Here is an 18,986-nt window from a genome sequence, read left to right on the forward strand (position 1 = left end):
AATATTTGAACTTGAGCTTCTTCAGTTAAATGTAAGAACTTGATTATAAATATATAATAGTCATATTCATTTCTCATTACTAGATGTTAGTACTTCATTTTAGTATTTTTAAGTTTATTAATATTTTCATATATTTTCTGCAGATATTTAAATACTTTTTTTGCTATCTCAAATTTTTCTAAGTAATTTTCTCTCATTTATAAACTCAGATATCTGATGACTTCATCATTTATTTAATTTTTAATATAGATAATATAACTTTCTTCTATTAAAAAGTGGTCAGCATTGACAATTAGCTTGTATTTTATTCAGAAGAGCCAGTTTTCAAATATTAAATTTTCTATTTATTTATAAGATGTTTAAGATTGTTTAGCTTGATTAATTATTGTATTCAGTGCATATTCATCAATCTAATTTATAAGACTAATGAATTCATTATTTGCTGTAATATATTTTATTTTTCTATCAGATTATTTACTTAATGATTAAGTTTTTTTCTTTGTTTTTTCTCTTCATCTCATTCTACTTTAATTCTATCTAAAATGTCTTTTATATTATTTATAAGATCAGTGATCTTTTGATATATTTAATCTGTATTCTCTACTAATATCTCAATAAACTGTCTTTTTGATATGAGCTTCTCTGGTCTCATGTCTTTCTCAGTTAGAGGTAGCATATTTTAGTCTAATCTTCATTGACTGTTAGATTTTTTAACTGTTTAAATATAGTAATTTTCTTAAGAATTTAAAGATAAAAATAATAAAGAACTTTTATAGATTTTTAATTTAAAAACCTACTTTAAAAGAGTAAAAAAAGTAAATGATCTTAGTATTATATCACAGCTTCAATTTAGATACAGATAAATAGATATTTGATTTGCTAATTAGATAAACTATATCAACAAAATACTAAGATGATCTTTAAAAGATAGATCTAAGTAAGACCTGTGTTAGGCTCAGTGCCCGGTTAGACTCGACGTCGGATTAAGCTCGGCGCCCGATTAGGCTTAATCCACATCACGTGACCAAACGACCATGCAGGTGGTTAAAATCCAGGCAGACACAGCTTAGTATTTCGTTACATAGCAGTTGGCAACGCAGAGAGTTTCCTTCTTATGCAGCTCACATTCGCTCCCTAACAACCTGCTTTATATAGCTCTAGCACCTTATTTTTTTTCTTAATATCTTATTCTTAGCTCATTATCTCTGTTCTTAGCATCTTTGTTATACAGTTTCTATGAAGTAATTGTGAGATAATTGCTATGCTGATATTTGAATAGAGTCTATTGTATCTGATAGTTGTAGTCTGCTCTATTTAGTAAAATTATAAGATTAATTGATCTCTGATTGAATTTTATTCTATATTATCATAGTTAACAATCAAATATTTACTTATATATATTTAAATTGAAGTTATAATAGCTAGAACTACTAGATTTTAAAATTTTAATCAATATATAGAGAAAGAAGTTAAAGATTTAAATTTAATAATTAAAAAATAAAATTTTTTAATTAACAGTAATATAATATATTTAAATATAATATTAAATAATATCAATAGATTTAAGTATTTACTTTGTATAATTTCTATATGAAATTTCTTGTAATTATTATTTAATTTGAAATTTTATCAAATAAAGTAATAAGAGAAATTTATTAAATAATATAATATAATAGATGGTTAATTATATTAGCTAACTAATGCAATTTCAACCTTCATGCATTTATTTTTTCAATATATATTCAGTAACTATAAGTTTAAATTAATATATTTTGACTGCTTTAATTATTAAAAATAAGATATTAAATTAGTGAAAAGCTATCAAGTTATATGATATTTTTTTTATATTTATATAACTCTATTACTAATTATATGAACAAAAAAGATGATGAAAATAGAGCAAATATAATTGAAATTATTGACTAAGATAATAAGAGTAACTTTCAACAGCTGAATGAGTATTTCTAAAGTTTTTGATTATAGATAATTCAATATCATCTTTTGCAATTTTTATTAAAACAGTTTCTAGTATATATAATTTCTTTTTTTCTTCATTTTTTATTCACTTTGAGGTGGGCTAGGTCAGTCGTACGGAGGCCTGTATATGATATCTAAAGATGACTTGCACCTTTACACTAATGTCTAGGGCTAGCAGTCTGATGGTTAAAGCCAGATAAGTAGTTCTCAAGGTTACTAAATAGAGTTTTATATCACGTGAGTAAGCGATCAAGTATGTTGGCACGACAAAGTTAGTGGTGAAATACTTTAACTATAACTAGTTAGTTATTACTAATTAGTTAGTTAGTTAGTTAAGTATTAGTTAGTTGACTAAATAACCTGTTATCCAAGATAAGTCACAAGCCACACGCCACACGCCACTGAAAGGGGTGGTGCGTTCTGCAACTTCCCTCACTTTGCTCCCCCGTAACATCGCACTTGCCCTCGCCCTCGCCCTCGCCCCGTTCTCCAATCTACGACAGCCGTTCCAAAGTGTGCGTTGCGCCTGGGTATCAACAGCCCCATTATAACCCCCCAAGAGACCTAGATTATCACTTGTCCATATATAGGCACGTTACTTAGAGGTATTACTTAATAATTATTACCTCTGCGCCTCCTCCCTCTGTGTGCCTGGGGCAAGCCCTTTGGTAAAGTCTACCCCCCCCGGTTTGCGGAAAGGGACCTGGGTTGTAACTCGTCCCTTCCAAATTCCACCATATGCGTTTTTTCCAATATGCCACCGCTCAGTCATCCACCATACATATATAGAATATGCGCATTGGTGTACTTCCGTATGTGTGAGCTGTGTTTAACGCCCCGATACTGACGATGAACCCTAGTCTCGTGACCTGCAAGGGCGGGTTAGGGTTACCATGCCCGCGGTCCATGAAGACCCAGCTGGCCCCCTGATATTCCGCACATCAGGCCAGCTCCCCTATCCTAACCCAGCTAACCCCCAGCTGCCATCAAACATCTACCCCCGCAAAGTGACGCTTCGGGACCGTGTAACTGCTGCCACCCTGGTCCCCTTCTCTTCGCCATCAGATGTGCCCCTTTCCCTGCTGGCGTACCTATGCGACCAGCTCAACAAGGAGATCGAAATGGGAGACACATATCCGATGATCGATCCTATATCGCTGGACTCCTTTGGGCCCTATTGGTTTTCAAATTTTGGTGCTGTGATGTTACTGGGCAACATCAACAGTATCCGTGATGTCCAGGGGATGGGGAGGATGGGAACCGATTGGAGGAAGATTTGTCTGGGGAGCTTCAATATCAAGCCTAATTACCCCGGGCGGAGTAGTCATGTCTGTAACGGCACATTCCTCGTCACTGATGCGTCGCGGAATAAGGGAGTAGGCCGGCTGATGGGTGAGGGTTACTTGGAATGGGCCCCCTTGCTTGTCAGTCCTCTTTCTTGTCTTTTCGTAGTTATCAGCTTCGTTAACATCTGCGATTGGGTACTGATTTTCATTAACACAAATTCAGGGCTATACCTATTCTGTTTTTAACCTTGTCTACGAGACTAATGTGGCATCTTGTCGAATATGGGATGCCTTGGGGTTTAAGCGCATTGGCAAAGTCCCAGGGTGCGGGAACCTGAAATCACACCCAAACCAACCCGTTGATGGGATCATATATGGACGAGATTTAGGCCCGGAAGGGGAAGACTTTGTGTCAGAGGAGCGTTTTGATAAGATTCGTTATTATCTCAAGCATTCAAAATATCCAAGTGGCGCAGACCGCGCGGAGAAGAGCCGTCTGAGGAGCGCTGCAACCCATTATAAGCTGGTTGGTGGGCAAAATGGTGGACCAGAGAAGTTGATGCTAAGGGATAAAGAGGTGGTGTCAGATCCCCAGCAACAGTATGAGATAGCCCGTCAAATCCACCTCCAGCAACATGGGGGCATCAACAAGACAACAGCGACCATTGCGTTGAAGTATCACTGGGTCAGGATCAAGGAAACAGTCAGCATGGTTATCAAGAACTGCCCGCAGTGTAAGGAGACCCCCAAGGCTCCCCTGGCAAACTCCAACTCCACCCCCAACTCCACCTCAGAGAACCCCTCTATTCTTCCACGAGGGGAAAAATCACCCAGCTCGACGGAGCAGACGTACATCCTACCCACAAACGGCTTCGACACACCACCCCACGACCAACTCATCCCGGACCAGCAGTACGATAAAGACAACCCTTTCGCCACCTCCACGAACCCCACCGCCCACCCCCAAATGATACATGGAACCGTTGACCCAATGTCAGACTACACCAACATTCCACTTGACCCACAAATTATGGACGACATACAACAACACCTGCCATCCTTCCAGCACCACCACAGCACAGTCGATCCGTACGGTCCAGGCAGCAGTCTTCATGATCCCCATGCCCATGTCCACCCCCTGCAACATCATGACTTTGGCCCTACCTCCATGCAACAGCAGCACCACAGCCATAACCACAACCACCACCCCAGTCACCATCACCATCAACAACATAGCCATTCAAACGACTACCATATCGTTGAGGATGAAGATGAAGATATGGTTGAGCGGGCTGCGGCTGCACTGCGGGAGCAGTCGATGCGGTTGGTGGGGACTGCGCAGATGAGTAATGAAGCACAGTTGCATCAGGAGTTGCTTAATGCGGCGTTTGGAGGGGTGGATGAGGCGCATTTTCATCATTGATTAAAGGGTAGATACCCATGTATGAATGGTGTTTTGTCATTAGAAATTGTGGGTGTGTATTTTTTATTTAATCTTTCTTCTTTCTTCTTTTCTTCTATTTTTGTCTATATTCCATGATAATGTCCTGTTCTTGCTCTTATGTTTGATGTTTTGAAGCATTCTTGGGTCTAATTTTCTCTGGGTGTTTAATCTTTGGGCTTTTGGCATGGGTTGGTTTCGTTATTTGGGGTGGAGATTCCATTGGGCGTTGTATCTAATAGATGGGGGCTTTGCATGGGTGTTGTAGATGTATTTTAGACAACAATAATACATGACTCATTTGGATTGAGGACTTTCCTTTAGTTGAGTATACTTCGAGTGATTCATGAAGATGAATAACGGCAACACACTTCCTACCTTACGTCGAACATCATTGATATATATCCGTTGGTTTTTCACTTGTGCTGTTGTGATCAAGTTCCAGTAGAGGCCGAGTGCTGATTGGCTGGGGTTGGCATCGGGGGAACCAAACAGACAAAAAGCTCCCAAAGAAATTTTGGAATATGAACACCAACGACATCACACCGATACCCATCATATCTGCAATTAGAGAGAGTGGCCGATTCTACTTTCTCTGATTTTCTTGAAATACTATTACTACGCATCTTCTACTCCCCCGATCCATTTAAACCTCGCCCACAATCATGGCCTTCGCCGGCCAAACGCCCACGATCATTGTCTTGAAGGAAGGTTAGTTATTCTATCCCATGCGGGTTTCTGGGATTTAATGTCCCATTCTTTAACACCTCTTTAATACATTGTCTTTCAAATGGATAGGCACGGATACATCCCAAGGCAAAGGCCAGATACTCTCCAACATCAACGCTTGTCTCGTGATTCAGTCGACGATCAAGGGAACTCTTGGCCCTTATGGCGGGGATTTATTAATGGTGGATGCCAATGGGAAGCAGACTATTACGAATGATGGTGCTACGGTTATGAAAGTGAGTTGGACGACTGTTATCTTCCCTTGTTTTTCCTTTCTCTACCAGCCAATTCCACCAAACACTCTTGGCCATTCATAGACCTTTGAGCATACATACACACACGCACATATATATCTTCAGGTTACAAAACATTTACTAACACATATGCCCATTTAACCCAGCTCCTCGACATCGTCCACCCAGCCGCCCGCATCCTCACAGACATCGCGCGATCCCAAGATGCGGAAGTAGGCGACGGCACGACCTCCGTCGTCGTGCTGGCAGGTGAGATATTGAAGGAGGTCCGAGACGCGGTCGAGCAAGGTGTCAGCTCGCAGATTATCATCAAGGGCCTGCGCAGGGCGTGTGCTCTGGCTGTCAACCGCATTAAAGAGATTGCGGTGGATTTAAGGAGTACGCATGGCGAGTTGGGGAGCAAGGTTCAGACGTTAAGGAGGCTGGCGGGGACGGCGATGAATAGCAAGCTTATTAAGCGGAATTCAGATTTTTTTACTAAGAGTGAGTGGATTTTGCGAGGTGTTTCCCTTTAAAACTTTTGATTGATTTGGTGTGGCGGTTGGTTTGGTTTTGGGGTTATGTTAACATTTTGTTGGGACATGTGTTAACCTCCATTTTGTGCAGTGGTTGTTGATGCTGTGCTATCGCTCGACCAGGATGATCTGAATGAGAAACTCATCGGCGTGAAGAAGGTTGCTGGTGGTGCTCTCCAGGAATCCCTCTTCATCAACGGCGTTGCATTCAAAAAGACATTTTCATACGCTGGTTTCGAACAACAACCAAAGTTCTTCACGAATCCCAAGATTGTGTGTCTGAATGTTGAACTAGAGCTGAAGAGCGAGAAGGACAATGCTGAGGTGCGTGTGGAGCATGTATCAGAGTACCAGGCCATCGTCGATGCGGAATGGCAAATCATTTTCAATAAGATGGAAGCCCTCTGCAAGACTGGTGCAAAGGTGGTGCTCAGCAAGCTTCCCATTGGTGATTTGGCAACACAGTACGTCTTTATTTCTTTCAAAATCCTCCGCTTCCTGAGCTATACTAACACAGATCAAAAAAAAAAATCTAGATACTTCGCTGACCGCGACATCTTTTGTGCCGGCCGCGTTGCCTCCGACGACATGGAGCGCGTATGCCAGGCAACCGGCGCTTCCACTCAATCCACCTGCACAGACATCCAAGACCGCCACCTGGGGACCTGCGGCTCCTTCGAAGAACGCCAAATCGGTGGCGAGCGCTTTAACATCTTCTCCGACTGCCCCGCTGCCAAGACATGCACGTTAGTTCTCCGCGGTGGCGCCGAACAGTTCATCGCAGAAGCCGAACGCAGTCTCCATGACGCCATCATGATCGTCAAGCGGGCGCTGAGAAACACCACCATAGTCGCTGGGGGCGGGGCGGCGGAGATGGAACTCTCCGGTTACCTGCATAGCTATGCGGATCTGAATGTACCGCATAAGCAGCAGGCGATTGTCAAGGCTTTTGCGAAGGCGCTTGAGGTGATTCCGCGACAGCTTTGTGATAATGCTGGGTTTGATGCGACGGATATCCTCAATCGGCTGCGCGTGGAGCATCGTAAAGGGAATGTGTGGGCTGGTGTTGATTTTGATAATGAGGGGGTTAGGGATAATATGGAAGCTTTTGTCTGGGAGCCTAGTCTTGTCAAGGTGAATGGAATCCAGGCGGCGGTGGAGGCGGCGTGTTTGATTCTTAGTGTGGATGAGACTATCAGTATGTTACACTCTTTCTTCTTTGTTTTCTGTTTCCTTTTTCTTCTCTTGTTATCCGGTTTGAATAATATTGTCCCGAGACCTCAGGCCCCATCCCACTCTCCATCCCTTTTCCTACCCCTTATTATTATTATTATTATTATTATTATTATTATTATTATTTCCCCCCTTTCTTCTATGTTCTAGGTTGTTGCAACGATGCCGTGCTAATCAATCACTCCGCACAATTAGAGAACGAAGAATCCCAGCAGCCACAAGCGCCGCAACGGCCGCTTCCACAAGGCGCTGCTCAAAGGGTTCTGGGTGGTGGCAGAGGACGGGGAATGCCCAGGAGATAAATTTATTTCATGGTTGCTGTTGTTGGTCCAATTATGCCATTCTAATTAGCATAGCTATTCCGCACTGGTGACCAGTGGTGGTGTGTTGGTTACTGACTCGTAGAAATGGATGGCGCCCATTTCTTCGCTTTAATTGCTTCTTATTTTATTTCATTTGTCTTGAATTCTAATGGGAGAACAGAGAAAGCTCCTGTTTTCGTTTCAAGGTTACTGAGTGATGGTGGCAGGTCTAGGGAGTACCTCTTTAGGCCAGATGGTTGAATATTCCACAATAGATAGAGAAATAAGATATGAAAGAACTAGCCTGAGTCGTGTGCTAGCTTTGTGTAAAACTATGAGATGTGGGTTTCTATTGGGATCTGAAAACAATGGCATCGTGGATCATTAGGAATAATATATATATATCCATGTGCTAAAATATCCTCCAGCCTTCGATTCGACTCTCAACGCACCATCAGGCTCAAGATGATCCGAAAAGAAAGACCAGAAAAAAGGGTGATCGTCTCACGCCACGACATTGAACTCATCTCACGTCCCCCATCTCCCACTCGGCATGAACGCTTAGCTCAGAGTTTTGGCCAATGATGCTACGGTCGTATTGATTTCTCATGGTTACAAGTTGTCCAACCCCCTTTCCAGGACCTAACAAAGTTCCATCAAATCTGCCGCTCAGTTTTCCCAAACATCCCATTCGATTTTATGCAACTGACGAACCCGGGGAATGATGTCGATCCCGCCGCCAGGTTGCCCTGGCTTGCCAGGGTCCAGCCAGCCACGTCTGTGCTGACGATGTATGTCGGTAGTTCGCGGACCACGCGATGGAGAATGGATCCGTTTGCGTGACATGACATGCCAAGAGGCAAGCATGATTAGGGGTATGGATCTGGGGACGGATCATGGAGCTGCGAATGCAGAGTGTGTCGCTCTGATTTGTGTTTTGTTTTTCTGGCGTTCGGAAGGCCCGTGAGTCCCCTGATCAACTAGTTTTTCTTCTTTTTTTCTTTTCTTTTCTATTGCCCTTTCTGCTCGTGATACGCCTGTCGCTTGCCGGGGGCGTAGATGGTACTAAGGCAATAACTCGCTCTGAAATCCAGGGCCTTCAGTGCTGTCTGCTATTCTCCGTACAGCAAGAACATGATATGAAGGAGATTAACACCAGAAGCAGTGGAGAGGTTTGGTGAATGGAAATCAGACTCCGGTGGTCTTTTGTATTCAAGCATTTTCAGCAGTGATCCGACGGGAATCACCCAGTATGCTGGACTTCTTCGGTGGAATAGTTATGAATATGTCCGTTGCTACTAGTTACTACAAGTAGGTAGTTTGGTAATGGGCGTTGGAGACAGGGGTGGACTTTTCTCAGCGCTGCCCGGAGTTATGCATGAACTGTGTTCCCTCTTAAAAGGTATTGGTTGATGTCTGTCCCAAAGGCATTCATGAATGATCCGGGAGGAATGTCGTGCCATTTCTTGAAAATGCTTTGATCGGGTGCTCCCAGTTCGTCTCGGTCTTTGTCTTCATGGGGTGTGGACGCGGGGGGGCGTATGACCACGACAAAGTTTCATTTTATTCCTTCAATCCTGCTTGTGGTGTTAATGATGAAGATATTAATAGTTCTTCAAATATCTTCCTTGACTGGCATTACGAAATATGTTCTAGGAATATGGGACACAAGTGCCGGTTTTAGATGCCACAGCCCTCTTTGTGAACATGGAAGACGTATTCATAAATCAGTCACCGGAAAATTGCAATACTCTAATAGAATTCTGTGTTTTTGTCGATATTTTGATATTGTCCCAGGCCAAGTGTGATGATTTCAGATCGATTGTCTGATTAAATCGCAACATGAGAAGCAGCGCATGCAAGTGTTATTTAACGTAAATTGGCTTGGAGATATGGAGATGGTCGCCGCGGGGAAGGGAAAAATTCCTTGGTTTCTTGGATAACTAGTAGTTAATAATGGGTTCACCAAAGCTCCGGCCAGCGTGGAATTATTGTGGCGTCTTGTGGTCAACTGATACCATGTCTATCAATTGTTTTCCAGCAACTGATTCTCTTTTGAAGGCTGGTTGAGGTATTCAGTTAACTATTGTTTTGTTTGTTTCCACTCCCTATTCCTTTATAGTGTCGCCCGACCCTTTTTTTACACAACTACTGCTACAACAAATTCAAAATTCATAAAATGAAGATTCTAACAGTCGATCCGCCAGACACAGCAAGTGGAGTATATAGCAATCTCTCGCTATTTCGCAACAACACAGAATAACTGTCTAGTTGGATTTTGAACGCTCATCAAAGGTTGGGTGGGACCAATCCTCAATTCCAGGGATCCTGGTAGAGATATTGGGCTGGACAGCGTTTGCCGGGTCTTGTTACTATGCCGATGCCAATGGCTTTGGTCACTGCGGCTGTGGCCTTGTGCACACATGGTCAAAGTATAGCTAGCTGAAGACGGATTCCACAGTCTGTGGACAGTGGGTTAAGTCATGGGCATTAAGTTCTTGGTAATAGATATCTAGAGCAAGCATATTACGCATCGTGATGCAATCAATAATAATAAAATTTACCGACGTTCCTGGCACGGGAAATTTAATTTCTTTCCCTCGCTTCTTCACGCCAGCACCAGAAGAGAGAAGAGATCCCTTGTCGCCCCAGTCACGATCTCTTGACAAACAACCCATTCTGTGCTCTGGCTGCTGTTGGTGTTGCTAGTTCCATGGGCTCGTATTCCTCAGATTATTCAGCGTAAAAATAACTGGAACTAACTAACTAATATCTCAGCTTCGGCGACGTCCCATTCATCATTTTGCTCGCTGCTCCTTTCCCGTCCATCACCATCGATCAGATATTCGCATTTGGAGTGTTTAGGTGCCGCTTTCGTTTGGACGACCAGCTGCCATCGCTATATTTGAACGAGACACGCCCAAAGGAGCCTGGCTCAGTGTATCCGGGAAGAAAAAACACGGGAACCTCCACACAGCACAGGCTAAGCCTCCTTCGCTCTTTCGCCGCCGCCCTTAACGAGAAAGCCAACATCTTTCGAGCCCAGCGAGTTAGTTACCGATCACTTAACCTCCGCATTTTTGGGAGACGATAGCCGCTGTTGATCTTGTTTTAAGCTCTCCATCAATCTGAGAAAACCCATCGTGACTGGGATATATATCAACCGTTAAAGCTCCAGGTGCTAGCTGTATATACCAGCTGATCTTTTCTTTCCCCCGACCTTCGCTTTCAATTTGACTGGTTTTCAGCCTGAATTGTGCTCATCTCCGTCTGCTTTTCTGTCTACGAAGTATAAGGCTCTTCCTAAGCTAGTCACTATCCTTTGCGCATCCTTCACTTGTCTCGTCGATCTTGAACCATGTCATATTATCCCCCTCCACAGGGCTACCCGGCTGGCCAGGGCGGGTATGCTCCTCCACGTCATCAGCAGTACCCTCCGCAGCAGCAATACCCTCCCCAGCCATACGGAGCACCACCTCCTCAGCAATACCCGTGAGTAGGCTACCACGAGCTATGCAATTTTGCGTGGGACTGTTTTCTAGTTAACAATTTCAAGACCACAAGGTTACGGAGGGTATCCTCCGCAAGGGCCTCCCCCTCCCCAACAGAACCCATACGGATATCCTCCTCATACGCCGTCTCCCCAGCCACCTTACAATGGTGGATATGCGGTAAGTGCCCGGATGGTAACGCTCTTTAGCCTCTCCATGCTGACAGTGTATGTTAAAGGCTTCTTCACCTCAGCAACCTATGTATGGTGCTCCACAACTCCATCCAAGCGTCTCCCCGGCACCTCCGAACGGTGGTCCAATGTATAGTGGCCGTGCAGGAGGTGAATTTCGTCCTGACCATAAGTCGTTTGAGTGAGCTAACGGTAGTCAGGTCCTCCTTCGCCTTATGGCAATCATGGGCAGGGAGGGCATAGTCGCCCTCCACCCCCACCAACGCAGCCTGTCCAATTCGGCCATGGTGCTCCCCAGGGATATAGCTTCCAATACTCGAATTGCACAGGAAAGCGGAAGGCATTGCTGATTGGGATCAACTATTTCGGTCAGCGCGGCCAGCTGCGCGGCTGTATCAACGATGTGAAAAATATGTCGAACTATTTGAATCAAAATTTTGGCTATGCAAGGGAGGACATGGTGATTTTGACTGATGACCAGCAAAATCCCATGAGCCAGCCAACCAAGGCAAATATCCTGCGTGCCATGCACTGGCTAGTTAAGGATGCTAGACCTAATGATTCCCTCTTCTTCCATTTTTCCGGTATATCTCCCATAGCTACGGATTGTATGTATTTTCAAGTCGCTAAGTATTAAATAGGTCACGGTGGTCAAACTAAGGATCTTGATGGCGACGAAGATGATGGGAATGATGAGGTTATCTATCCTGTGGACTTCAGATCGGCTGGACACATCGTCGATGACGAAATGCACAGAATTATGGTCAAGTCGCTGCTGCCTGGTGTGCGTTTAACCGCCATTTTTGACTCATGCCATTCCGGTTCTGCTCTCGACCTTCCGTACATCTACTCCACACAAGGCATTCTCAAGGAGCCCAACTTAGCTAAGGAAGCCGGTCAAGGTTTGCTTAGTGTTGTTTCCGCTTATGCGAGAGGAGACGTTTCTGGCATGCTGTCCACAGTTGGGGGATTCATCAAAAAGGCTACGAAAGGCGAGGCCGGTTACCAGAAGGCGCGACAAACCAAAACGAGTCCCGCGGATGTCATCATGTGGTCTGGCAGTAAGGACACGCAGACAAGTCAAGACGCTACGATTAACGGAGAAGCTACTGGAGCCATGTCTTGGGCGTTTATCACTGCATTAAAGAAGAATCCACAACAGAGTTACGTACAGCTACTGAGGAGCATCCGTGATGAATTGGCGACGAAATATAGTCAGAAGCCGCAATTGAGCTGCAGCCATCCGCTAAGTACGTTTCATATTTTCCAGCTTGCCCTTGCAGACTCAAAAAAGGAAATAATTTGTTGCTAACCTGTGCCCCTACCAGATACCGACCTCTTATATGTCATGTAAAAGGATGTTTCCTTTCTTGACCCCCCTACTGGTTAGGAAGCCAGATTTTTATATGAGATAGAGTCAATTTTAAGGATATGCCATTAACAGTTCCAAACAGCCATGATTGAAGGACATTAGTGTTGTCTCTTGATTCACTGGATTGGCCCTCTCCTTGGTTGCTTCCATTGGCACATTTTTCATTTCTTGATATCTGGTGCTGTTGATTCTTTGTTGCTGTTTTTGCTCCAGAGCATTCCCTTGCAAGTAACATTTGCAATGCATTTCTCCGCTATATCTTCTTCGATTGGATATGTTTTCTTCCCTTTTTCGAGCCTTTTTTAATGCCTCCCCGTTGATCCAGTAGTGCTGTAACGAGTTTTATAAGTTTCAAGGTTCGTTGTCATGTTTACCTTTCATATATTTCTTATTTGCCTTGCGAGGAGAGAGAAGGTGAGCATGGAAGAGAAGAGAAGCTTATGAGCACATATATTCAATGTCGCTCCTGTCCCGTTTTATCTGCTTTAGCACCATTATTAAAACTTTTTTCTTCTTTATTTTGATCAAAGTCCAGCTTTGTTATTGAAAGATGTTTTTATGTTACAGGGTTTGATTTGGCCTTGTGAGTTCTTGCTGCATGTTCCCCTTCTTTTTCATGCTTTGCAGTTTTGTCATTCATCACTTGTTTGAGTTGGCCATTTTTGGTTTGTCTTCCTTGATTCCGCTTTGTCCAGAAAAAGTGTGGTATAGGTTTAGTCTTCCTGTTTTTCTCCTTGCATATTTTTCTTGTTTGAAAACGTACAGCCTTTAAAGTCTGGAATGATGGTTATCTGGGGGGGGTATGGTAATGGCTTCCTCTCCGGAATTGAGAATCCTGTCTTTTAGTGCTTTCTTCCCTCCTGGACGATCAGTTACTATCTGGACTCTCTGCAACGATTTTGTCTTCACCGAACATGATTATGAATTGAGTTGACGTATTCTTGATGATGTGTCGTTCTTAACCTTTGACTGTCACTTGATATTCCGAGCACAGCCACGCGATTTATTCTGGAACATTGCCACACTAGTAATTGTTGTGAATGCATTAACTAGCCGCTTATATATATATATATATATATCCCCTTTCCAAATAACTGCTCAAGATCACCGCGCCGCTGGGGCACAAGAACCTCCCAGGTTTGGCACCGGTCACCATCAACCTCCTATCATCGCTTCAGATACACTGGCGTCTTCGCTTCATGGTAAACAACCAACGATTTTTAGCTTCTGATATTGAAGTTTTGCCCTGCACTATTCTCCCAGGTGCAGTAGTCAGCCTTGTCCAGACGGGATATTTATCTATGGATATTTGTATGTATTGTCCCTCACACGGGCTAGTTGTACTTGATAAGCGTTGAGTGTCAGGCTGGCGCCTCAGCCAGGATATTCCAGCAAGCAACCAGCATGGCCAATAAGGACGAACGAAAATATAAACCCAATTTTCATCTAAGAGATTGATTCATTTTGACGCACTTTCAGTATTGCTCCTGAGGAAGGCAGTAAATGACGCTAAAACACAGAAACGAGCCGGATGACGTTTTGAAACGAATACACGCAAAAGCTCCAGAGACTTGGGAGGAGGCGAGTTAGCCAGGAGAGATATTCATGTGCAGCACGACAAGAGCTCAGGAGGCGGCGAATATATTATCTCAACCATGGAGGATTTCCCACCATCTTACGAGCTAGCTACTACTAGGGATGTCTGGGCCATAGTATCCGACTACATCCCGTCCGCAGATTTATGTGCAGCATCACTCGTCTGCAAGAGATGGCATGCGGTCTTCGTACCTTTCCTGTGGGGAGCGCCGGCGTCGCATTTTGGAACCGACAATGACGCTGTATACGGTAGGTTTTTTGCAGCTCTTAGAAAAGAAGGAGGTATTAGGGATAGGCTAAGTCAGAGCTTCGTTGCTAATTTGGTTGGATCAAAGTCGCCCTGACAAGGTTCAGAAGAACGCTTAAGCGCGCTCGCCTTGAGGTGCGCATGTTAACTCATACATTCCATCTGCCACCCGCCCTGTCGGAGATATACGGGGGACCGAGACCATCATGGCTCCAGGAGGTTCTGGAGTATCTACCAAAACTCCAGTCTCTGCTCGTGTCGCAGCTGCCGTTCTTCGACCACAACTCGCTCATGGCGTTAAGGCCGAAATCGAACGATGAAACTTCTTATGAAGCGTACGGTCTTCGTCTGCTGCTAGCACAACGGGAGCCGAATACCACATCTGTTGGGATCAGGGAGGCCCTGCTGCGCTTCCCGCTTCTGGTTTACTTGGATTTATCGTTCACCACCCCGGCGAGGGATCATGGCGTTTTTGCTGCCCTGTCTTACCTGAAGCACCTTCAGGTGTTGAAGTTGAGGGGCATTGGCATGAAGGATGCTGATATGGAGGTTGTGGCTGACTCTATCCAGACACGGGTTCGACTATTAGACGTGCGCAACAATCTGCTGACGGACGCTTCGTTGAGACCGCTTCTGCAGAAATGCTTTTTGCCACCAGAGGTGGAAATGCCGTCTCCAACTGAGCGGGATGTCAAGTTCCATTTCGAGTGGGCCCGGTCTATGAGCTCTTTTTCGAACGTCCTGAATGCAGATTCGTTAAAAAGCGAGGACTTTGATGTCCATCTCATGAAACAATTAATGATACCCCTGACCGGCCGTTCGGATCCCCAGGATTTATCGCATGTTGGTATTACACATCTCTACATCTCGGACAACCGGTTGTCTGTTGAAGGACTGGGGAGTTTACTGAAGTCGACACGCCTTCATGTACTAGATGGCGGAACTGTTAAAAGTGCCGGGTTGATGTGGAAGCGTAAGGGGTTTGAGCCTATCATTGACAATGAGAGCCATTGGGTGGTTGGTGTGAGGTTTCCCGGTGCCGAAAAACTCATTCCAGCGCTACGACGTTCGGCTGCCAATAATTTGACATATTTACGAGTGCACCATGCTGTTGTTACGGAATACACATCGTCGTCATCGCCGGAGGTTGTTTCTCCCATTAGCCTACTACAAAGATCTCCTGTGGAGCTCGACAACTTGTCAACTCAGGTTTACGAATTGCCAGGTGATGGCGAGGCCGTACGGCACGAGCTCCCTGATACCTCATTTCAAAGGCCAATGCCTGGATGGAGGAGCAATTATGGGGTTCGAGCACCCACGCGAGACCATGAAATACCCGAGGCAGTCCCTCTACAACCTTTCTCACTCCCATCCTCATCATCATCGCCATCCGTCCAATCCCGCACCGATCGAATCCAATGGCTTCTAGAAAGGCGTCCGAAACCTAGCAAGGACACAGCTCTCTTCCTTCATCCCTCGCAGACCCCTCACCTACGAACTCTCGTGCTAACTGACGTCCCCGCCTCCGTCCCACCATCGTCTTCTTACATCATATACCGTCTAATCGGCTTCATCACAGCTTGTGCAGATGAGGCCCTCCTTGCCACCCTCCAAGCCCGTTCCAACTACTCATTACCACCTGGTTGCCTCCGCGCGAGTGCGGAACGGCAACACGCACGAACTCTTTTCTCCCTCGAGCGCATAATCCTTGAGATAACACCCGTCGCCAAACTTGATTTTTCGAAGGGCTCCGCCTCGTGGAATCTACACAAACACCGAAGGGGGCCGGGATCCTTCTCCAAATCCAGCACGGAGGACGTAGATTCGGAGAACCTATGGGTCGCTGCAGAAAACGATTTTAGCTTCTTTAGCGACGAGGCGGGGGAGGAGTGTGGGGTTCGGGACGAAGATGTTAAGGGTATGGACGGTGATCGGGACAGAAACCAGGATAATGCATCCGTGAATTCTCCTCGAACCGTGGAGCTCGATTCGACCCCCTCACATCATCTGGAAACCAATGAATCTTCCCAGCGCAGTCCACAGAAACATCCTCTCCATCCCGTACCATCGCCATTCCTAGCCTCTCCAGCCAGAGCTCCAGCGCCCTTATCATCCCCCCATCTCCTTCCAGGCGTTCAACAGCAGCAGCAGCCGCCTACTAGTCCACACCACGAAGCGGATATCGACGTCGTCGCCGCATTAGCCGCGTTCCGCAAGGCGAAGAAGGCAGAGTATGAAGAGTTGCTACGCACGGAACGGAGGCGGAAGTGTACCATGTCAACCACTTCTACCACTGCATCGCCTGCTCGAATCCCTACGTCCATCCCGCCACGATCACCCATGTCGCCGTCACCATCGACGTATCCTCTATATGTCGAGGGCTATTGGAAGGGTGAGGTGAAGATTGTAAGGAATCCTATGCCTAAGGGGAGGACTGGGGGTGTTGTGGATTTGTATGGGAATTTTTTTGAGAAGAGATAATTGTATCCTTGAATATTTTGGAGGGTTCTTTTAAGATTAATTAGAATAAGTGTCAACATGTCATAAATCATCATCGCATCGCGATGGGGATAAGAATTGGGACAAGACGTAGCCTAATATTTAGAATGAATGTTAGGATATTCTTTTTTTCATTTTTTATTTCCGAAATCATTTTGTCTAGTATGGGAATTTTATTAGGTATGGCGTTTATATATTAAAGAAATACATGGTTTCATACCATATCATCCTAAGAATCCTTATTTTTGTTGGGGTTTTAGCCGTGTGCTAATTTACTCGTGTCCCATTCTTCTCCCCCGTATTGATAATGTCATCTTTTACCAGTTGGAGAAAAGAAGGAGGGAGACCATACACAAAACAACGAAAGCATCCGGCCTAGAAAAGGGTTCCAAAGCAAAAGAAACCAAGGCATGATCGTTCCCACGCCCATGTCTCATTCTTGTTTCTCTGCTTTTCACTTCATGTTGTTCCAGGAGCCTACCATATTGATTCAAAGAAAATGCCACTTATATTTGTGCCTGATACCATTCGGGAAAAAAAAATTTAAAAATTTAACAAAAGGTCAAAGCTAAAAAGGAAAAAAAAAACCCAGGAGACAGCACTACACCATTATCCTCACACGACGTTCTTCTCTTTGACACACAAAACTAACGGCTGATATCTATGCCTGAGCAGCCTTGGCGGCCTGGGTGGGGTTCGACTTCTTTGCGTCTCTGTTGTATCGGATTCTTGGGGGAGGGGCGCGGTTGCGGCGACCCTCTCGGGAGCGTACACTAGAAAATGTATCCTTATCAGCATAAAACTGTCCTCGAGCGTAGTTTTGACCGTTCTTTTATGCCCCTTGTCTCCACTTCGTTCTCTCTCTCTTCCTTCTCCCTGACGTGTCTATCTTTCTGTTCCGGAGGATATTTGAGGTGATGAATGTGAATGGGATCAGCCATACCGCACAATCTTTCCGTGGATGGCGCAAGAAACGCAGTATTGAAGTTTCAAGTACATCTTCGGAACGGCGTAATCGGGGAAAACAGATGCGTCGGAGATATCACCTATCCGCCAAAAACAAAAAATAAGTAATCCGACATTAGCACAATCAGCTTCTTGCAACAGAAATCCTTCCGGCTCTTTTCCGTCTTTCACCATGCCTTCTGTCACATAAACCGGGGAAGAAACGTACGGATGGCGGCGGACTCGACCATGTTGCGGATGGTGAATCTCTTGATCGCCTTATCCTTGGGGGTGCATCGCGAGCAGTTGGAGCATCGGATTGGCTTGACGTGGCCGCGGCCCTTCTTGTTACGTCCACTGTTCAATTAAAGAAGAGCTAACCGTTAGCTATTTTTATATTCCTCCTAAATCTCTCTATTTCGTCATTTCTCTTTTCTTTCGGGAAAAAGGGGGAAACATGAGTATCCCTCCTAATTCCTCGTGGGTTTTGTTCACGTTGCGGAGAAAGAAAAAGGGTACAGGTATTGCGGTGTATCTAGAGAGGGTAATTCCAATGAACATACTTCGAGGCCCGTTTCTTGACCATTTTGGCGGATTCTGCAATTCTTTCAATGTCAGAGAGAGCACCAGGCCAAGAGTGTATAGAGAGGAGCTTACAGGTTGATGTCGGCTGGGTTGGGGTGGTTTGATGTCGGATTGTCCTTGGCCTTCGACTCCTGCTGCGGTTGCCGTCTCTTTGTGGGCGACAGGGCAACAGCCCTTAAGCGAAGGCGGATTATGTCAGCGTCTTCCAACAGTCACAACACGTGATAATTGAATTTAATCCCGTGACCGTGCCTGGCCCGCGCCGGTCCCTATTGGCTCCACTTCGAACTTCGTGTCGTGATTGCGGGTCAATATTTATTGTT

The 18,986-nt window shown here is 44.9% G+C and overlaps 5 protein-coding genes across 5 annotated transcripts; 4 read left to right on the plus strand and 1 right to left on the minus strand.

Annotated features, from left to right (window-relative positions):
* Nucleotides 1-2,349: 2,349 nt before the first annotated feature.
* Nucleotides 2,350-4,686, plus strand: PADG_08233 (uncharacterized protein; the record flags this gene model as incomplete). The annotated part of the gene is made up of 3 exons (XM_010765191.1): nucleotides 2,350-2,492; nucleotides 2,838-3,401; nucleotides 3,487-4,686. Coding segments are annotated over 3 exons (1,907 nt in total), but the record flags the coding sequence as incomplete, so codon positions are not given.
* A 683-nt stretch (nucleotides 4,687-5,369) lies between these two features.
* On the plus strand, nucleotides 5,370-7,737 carry PADG_08234 (T-complex protein 1, eta subunit; the record flags this gene model as incomplete). The annotated part of the gene is made up of 6 exons (XM_010765232.1): nucleotides 5,370-5,415; nucleotides 5,503-5,669; nucleotides 5,834-6,170; nucleotides 6,294-6,666; nucleotides 6,739-7,400; nucleotides 7,631-7,737. 6 exons carry the CDS (start codon nucleotides 5,370-5,372, stop codon nucleotides 7,735-7,737), a joined length of 1,692 nt encoding a protein of 563 aa, XP_010763534.1.
* Nucleotides 7,738-11,095: 3,358 nt separating this feature from the next.
* On the plus strand, nucleotides 11,096-12,773 carry PADG_08236 (metacaspase-1; the record flags this gene model as incomplete). The annotated part of the gene is made up of 6 exons (XM_010765233.1): nucleotides 11,096-11,229; nucleotides 11,294-11,408; nucleotides 11,467-11,569; nucleotides 11,620-12,003; nucleotides 12,061-12,669; nucleotides 12,748-12,773. 6 exons carry the CDS (start codon nucleotides 11,096-11,098, stop codon nucleotides 12,771-12,773), a joined length of 1,371 nt encoding a protein of 456 aa, XP_010763535.1.
* Nucleotides 12,774-14,446: 1,673 nt separating this feature from the next.
* Nucleotides 14,447-17,115, plus strand: PADG_08237 (uncharacterized protein; the record flags this gene model as incomplete). Its single annotated transcript, XM_010765192.1, has 2 exons — nucleotides 14,447-14,636; nucleotides 14,723-17,115. 2 exons carry the CDS (start codon nucleotides 14,447-14,449, stop codon nucleotides 17,113-17,115), a joined length of 2,583 nt encoding a protein of 860 aa, XP_010763494.1.
* A 679-nt stretch (nucleotides 17,116-17,794) lies between these two features.
* On the minus strand, nucleotides 17,795-18,664 carry PADG_08238 (40S ribosomal protein S26E; the record flags this gene model as incomplete). The annotated part of the gene is made up of 4 exons (XM_010765234.1): nucleotides 17,795-17,906; nucleotides 18,077-18,179; nucleotides 18,308-18,435; nucleotides 18,642-18,664. 4 exons carry the CDS (start codon nucleotides 18,662-18,664, stop codon nucleotides 17,795-17,797), a joined length of 366 nt encoding a protein of 121 aa, XP_010763536.1.
* Between the last annotated feature and the right edge of the window lie 322 nt (nucleotides 18,665-18,986).

The sequence above is a fragment of the Paracoccidioides brasiliensis genome (assembly GCF_000150735.1).
Source record: "Paracoccidioides brasiliensis Pb18 unplaced genomic scaffold supercont2.15, whole genome shotgun sequence".
Classification (NCBI taxonomy): Eukaryota; Fungi; Ascomycota; class Eurotiomycetes; order Onygenales; family Ajellomycetaceae; genus Paracoccidioides; species Paracoccidioides brasiliensis.